Source organism: Echinops telfairi, unplaced genomic scaffold (assembly GCF_000313985.2).
Source record: "Echinops telfairi isolate 266 unplaced genomic scaffold, ASM31398v2 ScPeMD7_7467;HRSCAF=8505_1, whole genome shotgun sequence".
In the NCBI taxonomy this organism is placed as follows: Eukaryota; Metazoa; Chordata; class Mammalia; order Afrosoricida; family Tenrecidae; genus Echinops; species Echinops telfairi.
In genome coordinates, this window is record NW_022111368.1 from 7,729,038 (window position 1) to 7,752,155 (window position 23,118).

At 47.6% G+C, this 23,118-nt stretch overlaps 1 protein-coding gene and 1 non-coding gene across 2 annotated transcripts in view; both read left to right on the top strand.

Moving 5' to 3' along the window:
• The window catches only part of COL4A2 (collagen type IV alpha 2 chain), a 232,987-nt gene that overhangs the window by 177,983 nt on the left and 31,886 nt on the right, over positions 1-23,118 (top strand). Inside the window, exons 21-29 of the mRNA XM_004704409.2 lie at positions 555-647; positions 1,831-1,988; positions 3,803-3,875; positions 4,053-4,159; positions 4,953-5,154; positions 5,804-5,863; positions 8,791-8,847; positions 14,952-15,059; positions 17,953-18,174. Coding sequence (XP_004704466.1) covers positions 555-647; positions 1,831-1,988; positions 3,803-3,875; positions 4,053-4,159; positions 4,953-5,154; positions 5,804-5,863; positions 8,791-8,847; positions 14,952-15,059; positions 17,953-18,174 — 1,080 coding nt within the window. The remainder of the gene's footprint in view (positions 1-554; positions 648-1,830; positions 1,989-3,802; positions 3,876-4,052; positions 4,160-4,952; positions 5,155-5,803; positions 5,864-8,790; positions 8,848-14,951; positions 15,060-17,952; positions 18,175-23,118) is intronic.
• Positions 11,546-11,736, top strand: LOC115873261. Its single transcript, XR_004048313.1, has one exon. It is a non-coding gene; the product is annotated as a U2 spliceosomal RNA (small nuclear RNA).

Genomic DNA, 23,118 nt, shown 5'->3' on the forward strand with positions numbered 1-23,118 from the left:
CTGCACCCTGGTCCAACCATCACAAAGCAAGAGACCCGAGAACTAGAAAGGCGAGGCTCACCGAGCCATTTATCCCTCTGCCCTTCAATTAACCCCACATGTGTTTATCGGCCAGGTTGGCACAATAAACTAACTAACTCACCAATCTAAGGGTAAATCACAGAAAAAGGAATCCGCTGTTTCAATCTCTTTCTCTTTGGGGGACTCAAACACGCGTCGCAGGTAGTCAAGGAAGCCAACTGTTTAGCACATCCACAAAGCCCACAGTCAACATGTGAAACTTTTTCTTGAAAGGAAAGATTTTTAATCTCTGGATTTTGATGGAAAAAGTCAGTTCATTCAGCTCTTCCATCTCTTGATAACTCCGGAAGCTATGGCCGCAATGTGGCCTACATTGCTTTCTTCAAAGGTACTTGGGGATGCAATTGAAGTCCGTGGGCCATTCCTATTCTCTGTGGGAAGGCCTAACAGACAACCTTCCTGCCTTCAGTGAGGAGAGGCTGGGACTCTTCGAGGTCGGCTAATTTTCTTTTTCTCCTCTCTGTCTTCTTCAGGTTTCCTGTTTGGACTTAAAGGAGGAACGGGCGCGGTGGGCTACCCAGGCCCTTCCGGTTCCCCTGGGATTCGGGGAGCAAAAGGATGGAAAGGTCAGGAAAGACGGGGGAAACTGAGGAGGGAAGGTGGGGAACCATCACAGCCTCTCTAAGTCTGCCGCAACTCTGAGAGGTTACATTGAGACCCCTTTTTAGCTTATTTTGAAATAAAATTGACCCTGCCCTTCTCGACCACTTTTTCTCATGCAAATGACACGAAAATATATGCAGCATGAAATCAGCTTGGTTTTGTGAGTGCCCAGCCCCCAGTGTGCTAGGAGTCACGATGAGGCGGCATCCAGTCCATCCCGGCAGGGAGGGAGTGTCTGCCTCTCAGACACAATGTCACCCAAAGGGCACCTTCCCACCACCTGCCTCCTGAAACCATCTTTTCAGAAAAGGTTGAACTCAGTGGTACTTGCTCCCACCCTGGCCTCTGCTGAGCACTCCCGCCCCATGGAGGATAACTCATTAAGGCCCAGAGTCAGACCCTGGCTGACGTTTCTGAAGTGTGTGGTAAGGGGTGCATGCATTCGGTACCCCACTGGGAATGCAAGCCACCTGGGTGCAGACAGGCCCATGTATGAGCTCTCTCACTTGGCCCTACTCTGCCGTGACCTCTGCCTTGGAGGAGCTGACCCCAACCAACGGCATGCTGTACCCTGGACTCCCCAAGTTCAGCCATTGACAAAACAGAAGAGAGGTGTGGCTGTTTCTCCCTTTCTCCCGCACAACTTTGGTGCCACCCTTTGGCCAATGGCTGCCTGCCTACAAGACCATGGCTCCTGCCAGGCCTCGTCCCACCCCTTCAGGGCTCCTGACTGGAAGCCCTGGGCACTGTTAGGCTAGTCCTTCTCCTCCCCCCTGCCACTCGTAATCACAGGATTCCCGACAGTCGTTGCTAAGTCCCCTAGATTCTGCCCACACTCCTGCCCGCCCTCCCATGGGTTAAGTAAGTCTCACTGGTACCCGTCTGGGTAGCATTGCATTTCTGGAAGTGACCATGAATGCTGCCCGAGGGTCACTAACTTTCAGCCTCACTGCCCACACCTAAGAGATAGGCATAGTAGTCTCTGCCGTAACAACCTGACTGACAGTGGATATGTAAAGTGCTTTTCTTGGTAGATGTTTATCCTCAGCCTGCTCCCCACCCCCCCCACCCCGGCCCCGTTGTGTGTGTCTGTTCCCTGTAAGACTGTACGAGCAACACGTTTTCTCCTTCTCCCTCGACTTGCAGGTGACGCAGGCGACTGTGCATGTGATGGCCAGTTTACGCCGGCTCTTCCAGGGCTGCCAGGATCCAAGGGCTTTCCAGGGATCAACGGAGAGCCAGGGAGGAAAGGGGAGCCAGGCGATCCGGGTCACCATGGCATTCCTGGCTTCCCGGGTTTCAAGGTCAGCAAACAGGGGTCTTCTCATGGACCAGCTTTATCACAAAGCTGCTAAGACTTTGCTACACGCCTTACGAGAAGGTCACATGGAGTAGCTCTCTCTCCGCCGGCAGGCGCTAACTGATTTCAAAGCAAACTTCAGATGTAGGCTTAGGAATTGTAGATTTTTTTGTAAGAAGAGGACTGAAAGAATATGACTGTATCTGTCATTGTACCTGTTCAACGACAGAGGTGTTTCTTTTTGCTAAGCCTCATGAGGACAGGTTAGTTCTGCTTCGCAAGACAGAGGGGAGCCGTCGGCCGGCCGGGCGACTGGTGCTGAAGGATCCTGATCTCGGGCCCCAGAGCTCTGCAGGTGCGAATGCGGTCTCACTGCCCGTGCCCTGAGATTTCTCAGCACACGACGAGGACCATCCAGCCAGAGGTCATAGATGTTCTTATCTCAGTTGTTTCTTGTTTCATCTACAAGTTTCCAAACGATCCCCTGTCCAAAGCAAAGCTGTTTACACGCTTAAAAAGTGCTCACAAATTCAGGGGGGGAAATGTACATGACAAGAATTACAAACTAATGACAAAACCAGCGGGATTGTAGGTGGTTCAAAAACTGCCTGACTATTTCCTCGAAGCCAGTTGGGTCCCATCGGATACCTGTGATGTCTAAAATCCTCCACAGACACACACCCAGGGCAGTCTTGCTCACACACCCGGCCTCCTGTTGGTTAGCTCGCTGCCGTGCCTGGCAGCCCCCGCAGCCGGAACTCCGGAGAGCACTTTCTGTATATTTGCCCTGACAGAACGGGGCTCAGTGCTTCAAGTATGGGAGTCAATCAGTCACTCAATGCCATCCACCCATCCATTTACCCAACACATAATCCCCAAGCCCTCCCTACTGGGGAGGCGCTGGCCTCGATCCTGAAAAAACGGGTCAACCTTTTCAGCCAAGAGCTGAATCCATACATCGGAGACCTGTGACGTGTCTTAGGACATGAAAAGTCCCCATAGTCTTGAAAATAACTTCCACCCACATATACCAGCCACAAGCCAGCATAGCAAAGTATGCTCCTCTGTAGAATTGAGTAATAGTGTGACCGTATTGGCCTACTCGGGTCTGCTTGTCAAGAGAGCTGTGAGAGGCTTCACAGCCCACAATTAGGGGGCCTATATAGTCAACATGTCTCTGCAGTATTTCTTTTCCCCTACATCCCCCTCGCGCTGGCAGTTCTTAGCGGTTCTGATTCCTAGTGAGCAACCCTGTGTTTTGAGATGAATGCTTCTCACACTTGAGTAAGAAGGTGGCTTCCTGGGGCCTTTGTTATAAGTGTAGTTTGGATCCAGTTGGCCTGGGGTGCAGGCTGAGACTCTGCTTTTCACCAGTGCCCAGGGGGTGCTGGGCACGCTAGCTCACGGATCTGACGAGGAGGAGCCTGGCCCCTGGCTTGTATTCTCCAATATGGCAGCCACCTACCGCCTATGTGACTAGTTCCGTTTCGTTTTGATTTTGTTAAAACTACAAATTATTTAAAATCTGGCTCCTCAGACCCACTATCCTCATGCCCACGGGCTGAGTGCACACATGTGGCTAGTAGTGTATTGGACTCCAGTGGGGAGTGTTGGTCATCCATGGCTGAAGGTAGGGCATCACCAAAAGAAGATATTTCCAGCATTGCACAAAGTCCTGTGGATAGCGCTGTGCTAGAGGACAGATAATTGAACGCAAGTTGTGGGAGTTGAAGAACACTCTCTCCTTCCCTCTCAGTTACTCAGACATCTGTAACTGGGTGAAGGAGGAAGAACATAATTTTGTTGTTGTTTCCACAGGGAGCTCCTGGTAACATTGGACTTCCTGGGCCCAAAGGAATAAAGGGAGATTCTAGAACGATTACGACCAAAGGTTAGTTCTTTTATGGGTCAGCAATTCTTGAACCATTTGACCTGTTTGTAATCAATAGTCAGTAATCTTGTGCTGTAGATCAGTGCTTCTAGGAAAACCATAGTTGATCTGTGAGTGTACCAGCAGAATTCTAACCCCCCTTGTATAACTAGATTAACACTACAAATCTCTTCCCAGGTGACAGGGGACAACCAGGTGTCCCAGGTGTTCCTGGAATGAAAGGTGATGACGGTGTCTCTGGGCATGATGGGCTCGATGGATTTCCAGGTCTGCCAGGCCCTCCTGTGAGTAGCCACGAACTGTGGGGTTCGCTCAGCTGTCTCGTGTTGATCTGATTCACGTTCTGTAAGCACTTCTTCTGTAAGGAAGAAGATGATGTAGGCATCAGTGTGCGCTCTCACTCCTGCAACAAACACTCAAACTAAATGTTATGCACACACAGCCACCAAGTTAATTCCGTGTCACTGCGACCCTGTAGGACGGAAGGGAACTTCCCTGTGGATTCCGGAGCCTGTGAACCTTGTCCCTCCTTCCCAGCTCCAAACTCTGACATGGTCCTTTCTCATTTCTAATGTGGAGGCTGCTCTTCCTTTCTCCAGCGTCTGAGTGAAAGGCTGCCTTCCTTTGGGCAACTTACTATCCCTGAGGAACAGTAGTGATGCTACCCAGGCCAAATCATGATGCTCATGAAAAAACACGTCCCTGTCCTTGTGTTTCCAAATCTATACCTGGCCTAACCGCATACAGAATTCTTCCTGGGGATAGAGGGCCACATCAGTGCAAGAAAGATAGTGGCTGCGAAAGAGAAAAATAAACAAATACTCAGATACATACAAGTGTGTGTGCTTGTCAGCGCTCTCATCTAGGATACCGCACATAACTTCCAAGAGCTGACCTTGGTGTATGTGACTGGTTCGACCATGTCTGTGAGGTCCCATGGATCTCTGCAGCTTTCTAGATCTCTGCTTGTTCCTTTATCGAGAACCGAGAATGCAGGGAAAGAGGACAGGAAATGGGGAGACATGATGATGTTTGGTATTTGTGAATATTTGAAGAGTAACCCCCTTTTTTCCATAGGGTGATGGCATCAAAGGGCCTCAAGGGGATGCAGGTTATCCGGGAGAGAATGGCATGAAGGGAATTCAAGGAGAAATGGGCCCCCCAGGCTTAGGCTTACCAGGCCTGAAAGGTGAACGTGGTTATCCGGGAGACATTGGAATTCCTGGACCACCAGGCTTCCCCGGGCCTTCTGGGACCCCAGGCAGTCCAGGACAATTAGGTACGGTGGAAAATTTTTTTTTTCTTTCCCTAAACCACTAGACCCTGTTTAGTGATTGAATATCCTCTATTCTACTTTGACAATGTATACATTACCCAAATGGGTTAGACCAAATTATTGTGGTTACTGCCTCAGTTTTCAACACACACAGATGATTGATCAATCAACTATAGTGTTTCCCATGTCTATCACCAGCCTCCTCTCACCAACTGAACTTTAGTACACCTCTCTTTCATGTGCTTCCACATAGAGGTGATAAACAGAAGGTAAGGAGCGCTGGTGGCATAGTGGCTAGGTGTTGCGCTGCCAGCCGCAAGGTGAGCAGTTTGAAACCACCAGTTGCTCTGCGAGGAGAAGTTGAGACTCTCAACTCCTGTAAAGAGTTGCAGTGTTGGAAACCCACAGGGGCAGCTCTGCCCTGCCCTGTGGGGTCACCAGGGGTCAGGATTGACTTGATGGCAGTGAGTTTGGTTTGGGGAACATAAGATTAGAAATGGCCTTCTGACTCCCAGTACTCAGCCTTCGCAACATACCCACCACACGCCCATGGGCGCGCGCGCACATTCTCAGACACATACATATCCACGGGTAGTGAGTGACTTGCAGTCGTTCCCCGGTTGCTTCGCTCACTCTTCTCTCTTTCTCCCAGATTGTGAGACAGATGTGAAAAGACCCATTGGAGGCACCGGACAGGGCGCCGTCTTGCCAGGTACCGTAACGAAAACTGGGTGGCTTTAGAACTCTCTACAACACTTGGTCTATAAAACATGTGACTCATCAGTACAGCCTACTCAGCCGCTGCAGGGTGCCTGGAGCTGCAGTCAGAACTCTCAATGCGTCTGCGTAAAACGTGGAGCTGGTTTCCCATTTGTATTGGCTTAGAATCAAAGGCAAGCATACTGAAACATGGTGCTGTAAAAATGCGCCCACCGCTCGAAAGCACATCTGGGTTGATCTGTAAGATGGCTAAGAAGTCAAGAAGAGAGCAAGATTGTTATACTCATTTCTCTACTATGTGCTCACTGCTCACTTATCAACCTGGCCAGGTTCCAAAGACCAGGTCAGTGTGCAGAACTGGCATTGTGCAAGGCAGAGGAGGCCTGAGTCCGAGCCCGTGGACTCATGTGGTTCCAGCACCACCACTGTGCTTTGGACCCCAACACCCTGCAGTTGGACTGGCACGCAAGTGGATGACTTGGATTACTCTAGGTCACTTCTGACAACAATATTCTTTTGAAGGGGCCCTGGTGGCATAGCAGATAAGTGGTAGACAGGCTAACCATACGGTAGCAGTTCAAACCCACCAGCCACTATGAAGACAAAAGATGAGGCTGTCTGCTCCCGTAAAGATTTGCAGCCTCAGAAACCCCTGTACAGGGTCACGATGGGTCGAAATCAACTAGATTCCCAGAATGAAGATAAGAACAAGAAAGGAACTGCCTGCAAAGGGTGAAATCTCTGAGCAGGTTTGCGTCCCACAGGGCTATGGGGGTAATGATTCTGAAACTATTTTAGAGAGCTGTCTAATTTCAGTTTAAAGATGGGAAACGTACAAGATAACAATTTGGTACCTTTGGGGCCAGAAAGAAAGTGCTGAAAAGTGATGGGGACCCAGCTAAAGCATGTGGAAGTCAAACTGAAGGGGCTTTCCCCTGGCCACAGCTAGGACGTATCAAAATGAGTAAGAGTAAGGAATTATGACTCGATAAAATAAGAATCCATGAGCTCACACCAATAAGGGTTGTAAAGAAATTGTGATCATATAAAGTATTCTCAAAGCCCAAGGTCTTGAACGTAAAACAGTCCTGAGCCAGACAAGATCCAAGATTTGCCCCAGCCAATGGAGAGCTGGCAACAAGTGGGATGACGATGACAAGACTGGCGGACCAGAAACCAGTGTTAGAAGGTTTAGCCACATGAGTGTTGGAAGGATTCGCTACATGTATGTTGAAGACGCAGATTAAGAAGTCAAGGGTCAGAGCCCAAAGGAGGACATTGAACTTAGACACTGAAAGTGAGGGGAGGCCCTGGAGCTCCTTGGATCAATGAGCTGAAGATAGAAGTGGCTAAGTGGATGGGTACTGGGGTGCGGGGAGGTGGGAGGGGGAGAGTTACAAGGGAGAGTAAAGGAGCAATGATGAGAAGGCGGGAGCTGAGAATACAGAGGAAACATTCAGAACTGAAAACAGGCAGTATTCCAAGCATTTTATCTCATATCTAGGACCTCTGCTGGCGTAGCTCTTGGCAGCTAACGGAAAGATCTGTGGTTGGATCCCACCAACTGCACCCAGAGCAAAAGATCCAGAAGTTGGCTTCCTAAACATTGGCAGTACTGCATTCTATCCGTCTGTTTCAGCTAATAACCACACCACAGCAGAGGAGAACCGTCCATCGGTGTTCCAGGCTGTAATCTTTCCCAGAGCAGATGGTCACGTGTTCCTTTCTCCTGCAGAGCGGCTGGTCGGTTTGAACTGTTGGCTTTTTGGTTAGAGGCCAGCCTTCTTCTCTGTGTTCCCAGGGCTCCTTTCTGTAAAGATTACGGTGTTGGAAACCCTGTGGGGCAGTTCCACTCTGTCCCATAAGCCCAATGAGGATTCAGAATCAAATCAACAGCGATTGGCTTTCAGGTTTGAGTTTGATGGGTTCATCAGGGCAGAAACAATGGACTCGAACAAAGCCATTGTGAGGATGGCTGACTCGGCACTCAGCAACTGGTAGCTCTTCAAAGATTTTGCAAATTCCAGCCTTTAACTTTTAACTCGGTCTCACTGAGATGACCCTGCTCCCATGAAAACCTTGTTCCAAAGGTGCCCTAAGGCACCGTATTCATACCTCAAACCAGACATGAGTTTGGTCACTAAACCAAACCTCCCTTTTGGTTAAAATGAAACGCAGATAGTGAATTCTTGCTTGCTGAAAGCCAGGAGGACTCGAAGCACTTACTAATGAAGATCAACAACTGCAGTCTTCAGTGTGGATTTTAACTCAACTGTCCCAATAGATAGTATCATGATACAGAGAAACAAATGGAAGTTGCCAAGGAGTTGGGCTTGTTTAGATCCACAGTCAATGTTCATGCAGCAGCAACCAAGAGATCAAAACAGCAGACCCCTGCTTAAACCTTAGAAAGCTCTCAGCCATCCCAAGCAGAAATGGCTGCAGCCCTCGTTTAATTTTGAACTGTTCAAAGCGGCTGATTACTGCGTTTCATTCTGAAGGCATTCAAGGTCACGGAGGAGAAGCCTTTTTAAGGTATAAGCTCCCTCCATCCAAGTGATGGGCATTTCCAGACAAAGGCCCGAGGCTCATGTTGACTAATTGGAGAGGGCCCCTATTAATTCAGGGTGTGCCGAGGCTACTGCCCTAAATGAGGGAATGAGTCATTTGTGACCACGGTACTAGCTTTTTTTCCCCTGTGCTTCCAAAATTTGCATTTTATCTTAAGATTCTCATTTCATTGTACAATGAAATTAAACTCTTATTTACATCAGAACCAAAATTAATTAAGTCATTACGTTATCTGATCATAAAACAGCAGCTTGTTCGCATGGTTGGTGGCTTTGAATTGAGCAGTACACCAGGCATGGGACTCAGTGTCTCAGACCCTTCAGCTCACCATGCCCCCTCTCTCCCCAGGTTGTATTGGAGGGCCCAAGGGAGCCCCAGGCTTGCCGGGACCACAAGGCCCCACAGGTAACAGTTCTCTTCAATGAGCTTCAGAGCACTTCCAACCTTCTCTTCCGTGCTTCCCTTTTCTTCCCTTTTCTGTTTTTCCCAGTCATTTTATTGGGGCCTCTCACAGCCATGCGTCAGTTGTATCACACGCTTCATTTTTCTTTTAGCAAGAACAGCTGTTCATATCTTTATTGACTTTTTAAAATGTTGACAATTTCATGGCTATATAATTCACATATCATACAATTCAACGATGCAAACATATTCAAAAGAGTTGTGCGATCATGACCACAGTCAGTTTTAGAGCATTTTCTTCTTTCTTCTACTCATCATCAAGTTCCCATTTTCCCAAGCCTTCCTTGCCATAACGCTAAGAAATGATTGATTGATCCAGTTACTGTCTCTATAGGTTTGTCTCTCCTCGATTTAATATATATATGTATAAAACAACAATAACAGAACAGAGTGAAACAGAGAACTTCACTAGAAAAAAAGCAAAAACCTGACAAGGTGTTAAATTTTAACCTAACCACGTCTGCTTCAGTCTGCTTCCCAGTGCGCTCTGTTTAAAGCAATGCGGGTCAAATCCCAGGCCAGTTAATTCCCCAGAGGCTTCATCCATGCGGGGACCCTGCAAATGGATTTTGGACGTTCACTGTCATCCATAGCCTTCCGAAAACTAGGTGCTCAGATTTCAGCTCTGTTACCTCCCATTATCTCCTGTGGTCTTGGATTTGATTAGCTACAGTCCTTGGTGCACACAGGCTGGTGTGCATCTTCCATGTGGCCATAGCTGACCCCTCACTGAGCTGACTTCTTGTTTGAAGACCAGCCTTCAAGACCCCAGATGCCATCATTCTGATAGCCGTGCGCCATCTGGTTTCCTCACCTCGCTTTGCAGTAACGCCCACATCTACAGTGACCTCTTGTGTTTCACTTGTCTTTTTGCCTTTCAGTGTTCATAGGTCCTCTGCCCCAATGTACTCCTCCCTAGACTCCATGCTGCTCTGTCATGTCGGCATGCTACCGTAACAATTACAGTTTTTATGGTCAGAACACTTATTCATTGCTAGTTAAAAACACATGAGGTAGTTGGCACCTAGTTAAATCCCAGGCAACAAAGAAAACAACTATTTCTCATCAATTGTACAAAATTTAGAAGGCACATGCATAGTCACAGAGACCTAGTGCCTAACTATCTTTTGGTAACAATAAAGCCTCCTCTTTTAAGCTTAGAAAGAGATCTTATTATTTTTATGTGTTCCGTCTTCTTTTTTAAAAAAGTGTCCCTCCATGTCCTTGGATATACAAATAGGGGAAGAATCTACAGGTGATTTCTTGGCGGGGGGGTCGTTGTTATTGTTGTTGTTGGGGTTTGTTTGTTTTTTAACTTTTTGCTTGAATTGGGTGAAGATTTACAGAAACAGATCAGTTTTCCATTCAAGAATTCATACATGTTTTGTTTGAAGTCATTGATTGCCATCCCCATAATGCAACTGCACTAATCCCACGTCCTGTCTGCTGCTCTTTACCATTGTTCCTTCTTTTCTGACCCTGCTCTTGTCCTTGTGCAAATGCTGCCTTTTTTAATCTCAAATCTTTGATTATTCTTAGGTGTGCATACCTCACTAGTCTGATGATTCCCCTCAGAAAGCTGACTATTCCTTGGTTGAAAATTGAGGCAAAACACCCGTTTTTTGGTGTTTTGCCTAAGAAGAAAAGATCAATAAGTAAGGCTAGGAAGTTTTGTCTCTCCATCTAGGAGGAAGGGGGTGTTGGTCACCGGCATGTACTGATGACCCCAAAGAAAACACCCATGAAAATAAGTAAGGATTCTCTCACCGATCCCCATGTCTAGGGTGGCTCATGGCTGTTCGCTTTGTAGCATGGCATTTCCCACCTAGATGAGACCTGAGAGGCCACCTTTGGATACTTCTCCCAGTGGTTCCAGGGTTTCCATGGTGGCAAATGAGGAGTAGGGGTCACAAAGTAGAAGGCACGTCCAGGCATGCCCTTTAAGTACCTTCCATGTGCTTTTCTGAGACTTGTCATTTTCTGTGTCAGTGAGCCAAGAAAAGTTAATACTCTGACTAGAGTTAATAGAAGAAAATTTCCATTTGAGTTCTCCACTTGGCTGATTGTGACCGGGCAAAGTGTCTTCACACCCCACGAATGACACCACTCAGATCATTCAGGGTAGAGACAAAAGATAAGCAAGAGTCAAAAAAATCTGCACTGAAATCCTAGTGAACACTTTCTCTTTCTGGAACGTACTCTCCTGGCCTATGAAACAAGAGTTGTAGCGGTGTTGTAGACTCACTCTATAGCATAAGTGTATTTGAAGTATTTACTACTTCAAATCATCAAACGTGGGCAAGGTACTACTATGTAAACTAACAAAGGCTAAGCCAGCATGTCAGATACAGTGTAGTGTAAATGACCCTCAGAGCTGGAGAAGTCCTTTGAATTGTTTTTTTATTGGAATATATATCAACGTATTATTTCATGTGCCTTGAACCTTAATGGCATCTTCCGAGGCACAGTTCCAGATTTGGGAGCAATAAAGACAAAATGCAAAATGCATTTTCACCATGAAAGAGAGTTCGATATTCCTTGTGTTGTCATCTGCGAAGGGAACATGTCTCTTGACCCCATGCCCCACAGCAGTATAGTCTCGTGTATCTTTCCCTCGCAACGTTGACAAAGTTTGCCCATCATCACTTCTTGGTCTTGGGGCTAAGATCAAGTATAGTATCTGTTCTCATCAGTCTACCATCTGATATGCCCTCTATCAGAGGACAATATATTAAATGTATTTTTGTAAGTAGGAGGTAGACTAGCAGCTTGCTCCATTCACTCTATGCATCAAGCTGGTATTGCAGTATCTCCAGGAAGGGTGCACCCCCTCAGGGGGGGGTCTGTTAAAAAAAAAAAAAAGCTTAATGAGATCAAAGATTTAAAAAACCAATTTGTCTGGAATAGACTCTAATTTAATTTTAGGCTCATTGCACATTTGAATAATCTCTTTGTAAACTAATACTTACAGGCTAATAGCTAGTCGATAATGTGATTATTCAAATGTGCAATGATCTTAAAACAATATCCTTTGGATGTTAGGAATGTGCAAACTACTCTTTCTGCCTCTTTGTTTTGAAATTAATCTGTGCACACATTTTGAACATAAAGATTTTGCTTCTTGCCGAGCACTGATATGGATAGTAAACAGACAGCTCAAAGTTTGAATGTAGTTAGTGTAATCTAATGATGGCAATTTCGTCAACAACTCCCACCAGATGCTAGCGTTTTATGGTTACAGAAGAAATCTTTGAACCCTGGGAATGCTCACATTTTTCACAATTACCTAAGATTTGCACTGTTTAGAAACATGGACTTCCCTACTCTTATGTTGCTGTTGGGAATCGCTGCTGGGAGCTAATGACTAACACCGCAGCTGCTAACTGAAAGAACCTAGCTCAAGTCGCCCGACAGGCACCGTGCAAGACAAGCCTGAAGACCAGGTGCCCCAAACTCAGCTGGTAGGATAGTTGTACTCTGACCCAGATGGGAGCACCATGCGTCCAGTTCCGCTCGGTGCTGATTCGCTTTGATTGTGTTGCTCAGAGGCTAATTCCTGCCCTTGGTCCTCACCTACCACCAAGGCCCTTGCTCCTGTTTAAGCAGAACAACTTGGTAGCTTCTTAAATCTCAATTCTGAACTGATTGTGTCTTAAATTGAGATGTCTTAAATTTCTCATTACATTGTGAAATGAGTCCCATCTTAAAAAAAAACCAAAACTATTGTTACTGCTTCCTGTGCAAATTGATCTCCTGGGCATACTATAGCCCTGGGATCCTCAAATTTTTTAAACGGGGGGCCAGTTCACTGTCCTTCAGACCACTGGAGGGCCGGACTATAGTTTAAAAAAAAAAACTATGAACAAATTTCTATGCACACTGCACATACCTTATTTTGAAGTGAAAAAACAAAACGGGCAAAAACACCCGGCGGGCCAGATAAATGTCCTCGGTGGGTCGCACCCACTATAGCAGGACTCCTGCTATAGCCTGTTGTCCTCAACTACCAGTGGATTTCTGAGGCAATACATTAGTTTTGTGAGCTGATATCAAGTGTCTGAAAATGCCTTGGAGGCCTGCACAGGATTCCTTTCAGGAACCGAGTGTGGAGTTGAGCTCATCAAATGCATCTTCTTCTCAGACCACTTGAGAAGAAAATACTTTTGCTGTATCTGCCATGACCTTCATGTAGACCTCATGGATGCAAAGACCTTCACTCTGTTCCTGAATGACATTGCTATTTGTAGACTTACAAGAACATTGGAGTTATGAAACAAGCATATTCTTATAAAGCTGACTTTGATGGAACTTCAGTTGCCTCGAGAGTTATAATCCTGGAGGAGTTGAATACGCTATGAAAAATGGAATCTCTTTTGACATTGGCTCCCAACCTCGATTGCGCTTTCCTTTCTTCCTACCTCAGAGAAGCATTTAAAACAAAGCAGACAAACAAAACACCACCACCAAACTCAGTCATCAAGTTAATTCTGACTCACCGCCACCCTGTAAGACAGGGTAGAACTGCCCCTGTGGGTTTCCGAGACGAACTTTTTACAAAACAAAGTCTCATCTTCCTCCCTTGCGGTAGCTACTGGTTTCAAACTGTGGACCCTGTTGAGCTTACCAGCCCAGTACGTAACCCACTACATCACCAGGGCTCCAAGACAAGCATAAGGGACTGTTGAAAAACATTATGTTAGCGTTAGAGACTGTCACAGGCAAAAGACTGAGAGCTTCCTCAACCCACGGACCAATCCTTATCTTGACAAAGCCAGGCGTCTCCCTGTCACCAGCCATTAGGCAGCATCCGCTCAGCGTCACTCGGCTACCCCAGAAAGGAGAGTGCGATGACCCTGTAGATTTGATTCTTCCGGCTCTTCTCTTCCGTGTAGACAGTCTGTCAGGGAAGCCGAAAGCCAGCATTGAATTTCCGCAGTACCATTCTTGGTCTTCCTCTTCATAAACTGAATGAATTTTAAAAGTAGGCGATTTTCTTAGGCCAGGGCCTAGAATTCTTGATAAAGGGTCTACTCAGCTCCAGCCAGTTTAATGGGCTTTGGATCTTTGGACCTTTTGATGTTGACCCTGTATCTGATGGAGACAGAACTAAACATGGGAAATTTTCACCAAAAGCCCTTTGTGTTTAAGGTCATGTATGTCCTTGATGTCATTTTTTTTGCGAGCTCGGTTTAAGGAAGAACCTCTTAAAGACTAGGTCTCTGGTGGCCAAAGGGGGGCTAGAGGAGCACCCAGGAGACACACGGCTGGACTACCCACTCAATCTGAGGACTTTTCACCGGCAGGGGCTCTTGGAAGCCTGGGCCGGTGCTTCTGTGGCTCCCCAGCCATCCCCTGCTGTGGTCATCATTGCTATTTCCTAGCATGGGCCTCCCCTATCACTGTGGGCCCTTCACGTTTTATATGTCTCTTCCCTCACCACGGCCAGTTGCGTAGCCAGTTTCCAAGGGGGGATATAGGTGAGTCTGTGTCCCGTGGCTGCCTCTTCCTACAGAAAAGCTGGGCACGCGAATGGAAAGCGTAGAAGTTCCGCTCTGTGGCATTAGTGGCGTACATCACCTTTTAATTTCAAGAACATTTGTTGAGCTCACGTGTTCAAATAGTTAACTGATGGCAAATTGAATCCTCTTACAAGCTCCACGGAGTGGGGGCTCTTACTTTCTCTGCTTTCTAGCTGGGGAAGCAAGGCATAGAGAGGTGACGACTTGTCGGGGGTCACAGAGAGTCGAAGCAGGGTCGGGATTCACACCTCGGCATTCTGACTCTCGACCTCGAGCCTAAAAGTGAGCTACTGTGTACTCTAACTATGTCATAACGGCAGCATAATGAAGACGCACTCAGCATGATTTGTCAACACTGAAACCATTCCCTAATCCCAGCGCTGTTCTTTTCCGGTCGGCGTACTTTTCTGTAGCCTCCTCATCAGCCATGCAGTCAGTCTGGGCAGAACTTGATGCTATTCTGTGACAATCCTGGTGGGGTTTCCTCTGGAGGGCTGACTTGCTCTGTGGTCTGTTTGGGTTGTTTAGGTGCCAAAGGCAACAGAGGAATGCCAGGATTCTCAGGTCCCGATGGAGATCCAGGGCTCAAGGGTTTCCCAGGTGATCCAGGTCGTGAAGGGTTCCCAGGCCCACAAGGTAAGTGAAGCCCGTGCCCCAGGCAGCCACGTGGGGTCGGGAAATGGCCTGTGTACGTGGGGCGATAGAGCCCCAGCTCAGTTATCTCACAACTTTTAGAAACTCTCCCCACAACTACTTGATGGCAAATGGTGTACTTGTCCGTGGCTTCTTGATTTCGCCATCATTATTCCTGCACCTGAGCGCATGCTAGTATTTTGCGGAAGATACCTTCACATGACAAGGAATCAAACGAAAGCAAGCCAGCAAGTCAATTCAGACGGTGAGCCGCCCTATGGGGCAGAGGAGAACTGCTTCATAGGGATCCCAAGGCTGTCAACCTTTGCTAAAGCAGGCGGCCTCATCTTACTCCCTCGGATCAGCAGCTGAGTTCAAACCACCAACCTTTCAGTTAGCAGCCACTGCACACCCAGGGCCCCCCCTGGTTACCCAGGACCCGTGAAACACGAAGGCCCTCTTATTGCTAGAAAGTCCTTCCTTTGTTGGAGTGAAACCGACTGCCCTGTCAGTTCTCCCTTAACCGAGTAAGGGTATGCATGTCTGCTTCTTCGTAGCCACCCCGCACACACACTTAGAAAGAATGTTCACTACTTCCCACGGGCATCTCATTCTCAGGCAGAACTTCTCCCCGTAATAGAACGTTCTTTCTATGAAACAATTTCCAGGCCCTCATCACCATCACCTGCTGCAGCCCCAACCTCCCCCACCCCCAGCTTGTCAGCATTCGTTTTGAACTCGATCCAGAAACTGATGGAATGCTTCACATGTGTGGAATTTCACACAGCACAGTGAGACTGTTGTGGCCTCTGATTAGGCACTTGGCAGATATCTTTAGCAAATGTTAATGGAACGCTGACTGTTCCCTGTCATCCCCTTGGACTCAGATGCAGAACATTGTATCAGTCCACCGTAGACTTTCTCTTCTTCCAGCCCAGAAAGACCACTGTGACCTCGATCCCCTGTGTCTTGCCAAAGCCTCCAGGAGCGTGCTCTCTGGGTCTTTGTTCAAGGCACCATATGATCCTGCAGTGGAGGGAAGCAAAGGGAAGTTCTCGTGCCTCCACATGAGGGCCAATCGGAGTTGTTTTGCTGACCTTTGGGGCACATCTAAATGTCAAGCTGTCACAGTATTGTCGCTGTGAGGAGATGTCACATGTAAGAAGTATAAGCATCGATTACTTTGAGAGAAGAATTCCTTAAGCGCTTCCTTCACTTTGAATCTGCAAAGACCCTAGTGATCTTCATGGGAATACAGAGCCAGGTAGACATGAACTTTATTCAGAGGTCTACTGTAGCGGGAGCTGCTTACGGCGGCCCTGTTGCTGGGCGATTTGACCCGTCAACAAGACGATAGGAAGTCTGTTCCCACCTGTGATGCAAACCCTTCAGTGAGCAGGGAGACTGAGGTAGACCAGGTGAATGTTAAAGACCTGATGGATTCAACTGTTGAAACGTCCTCCACTTTGTATGGTACTTAAATACACTGGGTCCCTGGGGGGGTGTAAACCCACCACCTAATTAAGAGGCCAGAGGTTCGTGTCCCCCAGAGATGCCTGCAAAAAAATAGATGTCTGGTGATCTATTTCTGGAAACCAGTCCCCCGGAAACCCTGTCCAGCGCAGGTCCCCTCTGACACGCATGGCCTTCCCTCGCTTTCAAAAATGCTGTCCTCCGTCACCCCAGGAGCATAAACATCCAACTTTAGAGATTACAAAAATAAGTCTACTCCAGATGTAGAAGCCACGTTTGAGAGTTTAAGTCATAGCTCCTCGGGCACAGTTACTACAAAGCATATTTCCACATTTCCATGGAAGCCCTAGCTCACCTTATTGAGAGTAAGGCCCATCATTAAAACGTGGAAAGAGGAACCCAGCTTAGGGGAACCTCAGTTTCACTTAAGGTCTTTGAGTCTTTCCCAAACCCTGTTGTACTCAGTAAGCCATCTCCCAGTTTGCAGACGTGCGGGCTTGGCGACTGTAAAAAGGGCCTGAGGTCCCGATCCTTTGAGCCTTTGGTTGGGGTTGTTCCCCACCCGGCCCAGAAAGGAGACAATTCCTCTTCCTCCTTGCCCAAACATAAGGTGTGGTGTCTTTCGTACATTTGACCCTTTGGCTCAATGACCTCTTTAGAGCACGATGCTCACCGGTGCAGGGTTCTCTCGTCTTACAGCCGAGTTAGCAGTACCCGCAGAAACCTTTCCTTCTGAGCAGATGTGTGACCGTCAGCACTCGGGGTTCAATCAGAGGGCACATCAGGGCTCAGTGTGTGGAAAGGGGAAGTCACGCGACAGATCATTTCACCCAGTGACGTCAACAAAAGGCACAGCTATTCAAGCCCACGACAGCCACCGTCTCCCCATTCAGACGTGATGGCTGTTGATTTTCATGGTGCGTGCCACCGAGGGCTTTCAATGCCTCTGCAGAGTGCTTGTAAAATGGTCCACTAAGGATGGGTTACCAGGAGGATAGGGGGGTCAGGGCAGCAGAACTTGGCCTTGGATCATTCTGACAGCCTCCCCTGCTTCTGCTCTTCAGAGAATGCCGCCCCTCACTCCCACACAGAACACAGCAGGGCCCACCCAAATAGTTTTCTGTGTGCGCTTATGTTCCAGACATCGCAGCCATGAACTGTGCAGATCTACAGAGGAGGAGGAGTTAGTCCTAGAGGCCTGGTTCGCCTTAGCTAAGTGTGAGGGGGAGTGGCCAGAGGGAGGAGCAGAAGTAGTTTAGGTCACTGACAGAAGCAGGTGAACGCAGGGTCTTCAGCTGTGAGGACCCTCAAGCTGGTGAGGACCCTCCTTGCAAATCCTTAGTTTTCAGTCTCTTCAGAAAGCTTCTCTTCCAGTGTCATGATGCTGACCTGTGGTTTGGGGGTCACCTGTGTTTCCTTTCAGGGTTCGTGGGACCTCGAGGATCCAAAGGTGCTGCAGGATTCCCTGGGCAAGATGGACAGCCAGGCCCCATAGGGCTGCCAGGGCCACACGGACCCGCGGGCGAAAGGGGACTTCCTGGAGAAGTCCTGGGAGCGCAGCCCGGGCCCCGGGGGAACGCTGGACTGCCTGGACACGTGGGGCTGAAGGGCCAACCTGGACAGAGGGGCCCTCCTGGGTTCAGAGGTAAGCCGCCCCTTCGGAAGGAAGAGCAACAGGTCCAGTCCCAGTTGTGTTATCGGAACTGTGACTCCCGAGGGCTTCCCCGAAGTTCCTTCGTGGGGAGTTGGTAAGAAGTGACCATGCCATATGACATCTGTCTTGCTTTTCACTCCCCTCTGTGTTGTTCCAGCATTGTTGTAGAACGTTTTTATTGTCGTGATAGCAGTCTTAGGTTTACCTTCTGTAGCCGGTGAAGGACCTCTTACCATGACAGTCCAAATAATAGACTGCTCTCAAGCTGCACGGGAATTGCCACTTGCTGTTTTAGGTGGTTTGCTGTTGCTTTCCGGGATTTGGACCATGTGTGCAAAGGAGAGATGGCTCTTACCAGCCTTAGCCAGAGATTTAGAGGAAGACAGGCATTATCCGGAATGCAATTTATTGCCATGTGTAAAATGGTATGGGTTTGAGACTTCACCAAATGTGTTCACAATATTCTCAAGACAGTACATAGAGCAAAATAGAATGCAAACGCATCAACCCTAGGACTCAGAGAAACATTGACTGATGTGCATGGGAGCCTCAGACACCCGTAAAGGCCCAATTTAGGCAAAACTGGCGCTGAGAACCCCGAGCCCCCTCATTGTAATGGAAAGGTGTGTCTGTCACTGCCTCATAAGTATTGCTGTTCGTCATACTTCTACCATCTGTTGGAGATTGCTCGAGCATTGAAATTGAAGACCTGCCCTCCATGTTCCAAGTCAAACATGAACTGAAGGATGAGACCAGGACTATCTGTGGAGCACCGGGACCATCAGGATGCCTGAATCCCAGTCTCACGCAGAATGGGAGCTTTGGGGGTGGAGATGAGAAGCTGCTCTCCCTTGTCGGAGTCAGACAAACGTTAGATCAGGGGTGGGGAGTGTCCACTCTGAGGGTGGATGGGCCCACAGCAATCATCAATAGCAGCTCACATCACACACCTCCTCAAAGAGAAGCCATTCCAGCTGTCGCATGAGGGGTGAGAGAGTGAAATGGCTGGTTTTTAGGTGGATAACTCCATAGGGTCATGAGTGGTGTTACCAACAAATGGCCCTGGTAGAAAAATGGTTCCCCACCCCTCTTTCAGTGAAGACATTCAGGGCTTGATAAAAGATTCTTATCTGGCAGGCAGACCCATTAAGCTCGTGAGCATGAATTACTTTTCAGATTAGCTTGTCACTTTTCTAGCAGTGCCAAAAGGGGGAGTGGAACAGAGGGCGGGAGGGTCTTGAGTGATACGGGTCAGCATATACAACTCGGATAAGTCACTAAGAAAACCAGCAGAGGAGGTCATGGGGGCCCATGCGGAGACTCCCCAGTGTTTGGGCCGTGGCATGGGGCGTAGTGAAAGAAACAAAGAGCCCAAGGGGGAGTAGAGGCAGACAAGCACGTGTCTACACACACGTACACCCACACACAGAGACACTCCTGAACCATCTTGCCCTGGCCCAAGTGTGAAAGTCATTTGATAACATTGCCAAACCAACAGAGACACCATGTGATGACAGCAGGCGCCTGCCCTCACCCACTTGGCTGACTCTAGGGCCCTTCATGTTATAAAATGTGAAGTCTCAATCAGCGACTCCCCGGGGAGCGGGAGGATGTGGCAGCCTTGCAGGGACAGTCTTCCCTGCCTTGGCCTTGCCTCGTGATTATTCAAATGAAGGGCCCTTCCAGACTTACAGAAGGCAAAGAGGAGCACACACGTCCACACGTCAGCCTTTCCATGACCTATCTGCTCTGCCATCCAACTGTGAAAACTACCCCGAGCTATTTTATGCATAAATGTACTTCTGGTAAGTGTAAGATTTTTTTAAAACGAGATTTTTTTTTAAACCCTAAAACATTTCCTGCAGGCTTCAAAATGGTTGAGGGTAAAACAAAACAAAAATAATGGGTGCACAGTTATTTCCGGTACTTCCGAAGGTCTCCCCAGTTCCTTGTCCCCTCTGTGGCCAGTTCCCTACGTCTCCAGACAAGGCAGAATCGTTCGTTTGGCAGAAGCTCGCATTTACAGATAGACAAAACTCGTAAGGAACTGCCTCACATCCCAAGGGACATATTGTGCCCAAAGGCTACTGGAACAGCACACAGGGGACCCTGGCTTCTGCCTAGATCCAGCCTCTGCCTCTGAGCAGAACTTTCTGACCGAAGTATGCATGGAAACCCACAGATTCGATTGTATGTTGCTGAAGGGAGCTGTTTTGCTTTGGTTTGGCTTGTTGGTTTTTTTGGAGTTATTCCTTTTTTAACAGATTTTCCATAAATAGGAATTGACCCAAAATACTCAGCATCAAAGCAATAATCTCAACAGGCAAGGAAAGGGATAACATGCCTGGTTTTTCTTAAGGCAACCCTGGAAGCCGCAGCAGCGGTCTTTTCACACTCATTTATCCGTGCCCTGGCCTGCCCACTGGGTTGCCCATTAGTTCAGAAGCAGGCACTCATCCCAGCCCCACTCCCAGAGGAGCTGGGCTCTGCTTGTCTCAGGGAGTTGCCTCTGCTCACCCACAATGTCAGCATCGCTTGAAGCCAAAACACCACGTGTGGCCACAGTCACCAAGGCCCCTGTTGACAAGCAGAGGTATCTGCAGGGAAGACTTTGACCTTGCTTCTTAGAACGTCTCAGCCCACAACGATGCCTACCTACCCTTGCAAACCTGCTAAACCCTTGAGCGATCATATTTCCCCCAGAGCTCTAAGCTTTAAAGGTAGGAAACCAACAAAAATGTCCTCATTTTCTGACAGTAAAACAGGAGTAAAGGAGACCGTGTCAGTCCAGGTAGACCAGAGAAACAAATTCATAGACACGCATGTGTATAAGCAATAGCTGTACATCAAAGAGTAATTGTATATTGGGAAAACACCCCAGTCCAGTCAGAATCAAGTCCATAAGTCCAATATTAGCCCACATGCCCAATACCAGTCTATAAATTCCTCTTCAGACCCATGCAATACATGTAATGACACTGAATGCAGGAAGATCATAGGCCAGTCAGGGGAAAGCCTTGTGGATCCAGTGGCAGTGGAAGCATCTCAGTTCTGGCATGGTCTCCATGTGGCTCCTCCACTCCAGTCTCCATGAGCGTAGCTCCATGTGACTTGCCAACAGGAAGATGAAGCAGAGTGTGTGTGGCCTCCAGTGAGCTATGTAACTCATCCACGCTGCCACATGAAGTCATCAAGCTACACCTGATTGACAGACTAAACTCCACCCCTTCACTCTTCACAGTCTCAAATTGACACCAGATTATGTAACTACCACAGAGACTACATGCATCCATGCATCTCAAAGAATCTCTTTTTCAGACTTCTGCATACGTGACCTTGTAAGACTGTTAAGAGGCTCCGCTTAGATTGCATAGCTGAAGATCCTTGGGAAACCTGATGCAAATGCCAGGAGTTCATATTTTGCAGTTATTAATAATTAGATGATAACTAAAACAAGCGTTAAACCACTAGAAGAAAGGGGGATTGCCTAAACATACATTAGTGGTCCTAGTAGAGTTTTTAACTATTTTTCTTAAAGTATTTAGAATGGGTCCATGATTGTCTAACTTCTGAGTAAATGCAAAGATCTAACGGCCATCAGTCAATTCTGATTCATAGTGACCCTATAGGACCGAGTAGAGCTGTCCCTGTGGGTGTCTGGGGCTGTAGTCTCTACAGGAGCAGACAGCCTCATCTTTTGCCCACACAGTGATTTGGTGGTTTTGGTGATTTCGTGGTTTCGGTGATTTCGTGGTTAGCAGTCAAACAAGTATCGCACTACATCACCGAGAGGGAGAAAGAGGGAGACATGAAAAGTATAGAAATTTCATGCACGTGTTACTCTTCCTCACGGCAAATAGAAAATTAAAATTTGTAGCAGCAAAGTAGGGTGGATTTCACTACAGAGATGAAGGGAAAGCAGTTGATTTAGGAGGAACTCTGAAATCTGGAAGAAAATATCAAAACCCAAAAGGGGAAAAATAGAAGCTAATGGCAAAAATTTCATCCGCGTGCAAAAACTAGAAGAAAGGAATTCAACAAATAACCAAAAGCAGGCAAATGACTAGAGCTGACATGCCATTTTCTTCATGGCTCAAACGTGCCAGGTCTCTGCTTTGCCGTGATGCTAGGCCTGGGTGCTGAGGAGATACTGGTGGAAGAATAAAGCCGTGCAGACTTTCTGAAAGGACTGTCATCAACCCAACCAAACTCACTGCCAACTCACAGCAGCCCTTCAGCCGGAGGCGAACTGGCCCCTGGGGCTATCAACCTTGATGGGCAAAGAAAGCTTCCGCTTTCTCCCTCCATGCTGCTGGTGGGTTTGAACCACTAACCTTGGGATTAACAGCCCAAAGTGTAACCCACTCTGCCATCAGGGCTCCTTAGTACTTTCTCAAGGTAGAAAAGCATTTCATTGGTCTCTGCCTTAACCATGAAGTTAATTTCCAGTACATTTTCCTGAAGAAATTATCTACAACATGGATAGGGATGTATATTCGAAATGTCTGTTCCTCATGGTTTGCAATAACAAACAAAAACAAACGGAAAGGAAAGGAAAGTGCCTAAGGACATCCATATGGGGGACTGTCATACAATCACTTGCAATAGTGTGGGAAGTGCGCCAAACATAATGTCAAGTGGAAAAAGATGGTTAAAAGCAGTAGTTTGGGTGCCGTCTCAACGCTGTATCTCTAGGTACGTTTGCATGCACAGAAAAAAGACAGGAAGGAAATACTCTAAGGTGTTACAAAATATTGCTGAGCGACGGTATGAATTACTTTGATTTTCTTCTTTATATTCTGTGTTTTCCAGAAAGCTGGAAAAAATAAGTTTGATACTTATGACTGTACATGTAGACAATTGGACATCCCCTCATGAAGGGTCACAAGGAAGGGACAAGCCAGCCAGGGTGCAGTATAGCACTGACGAAACACA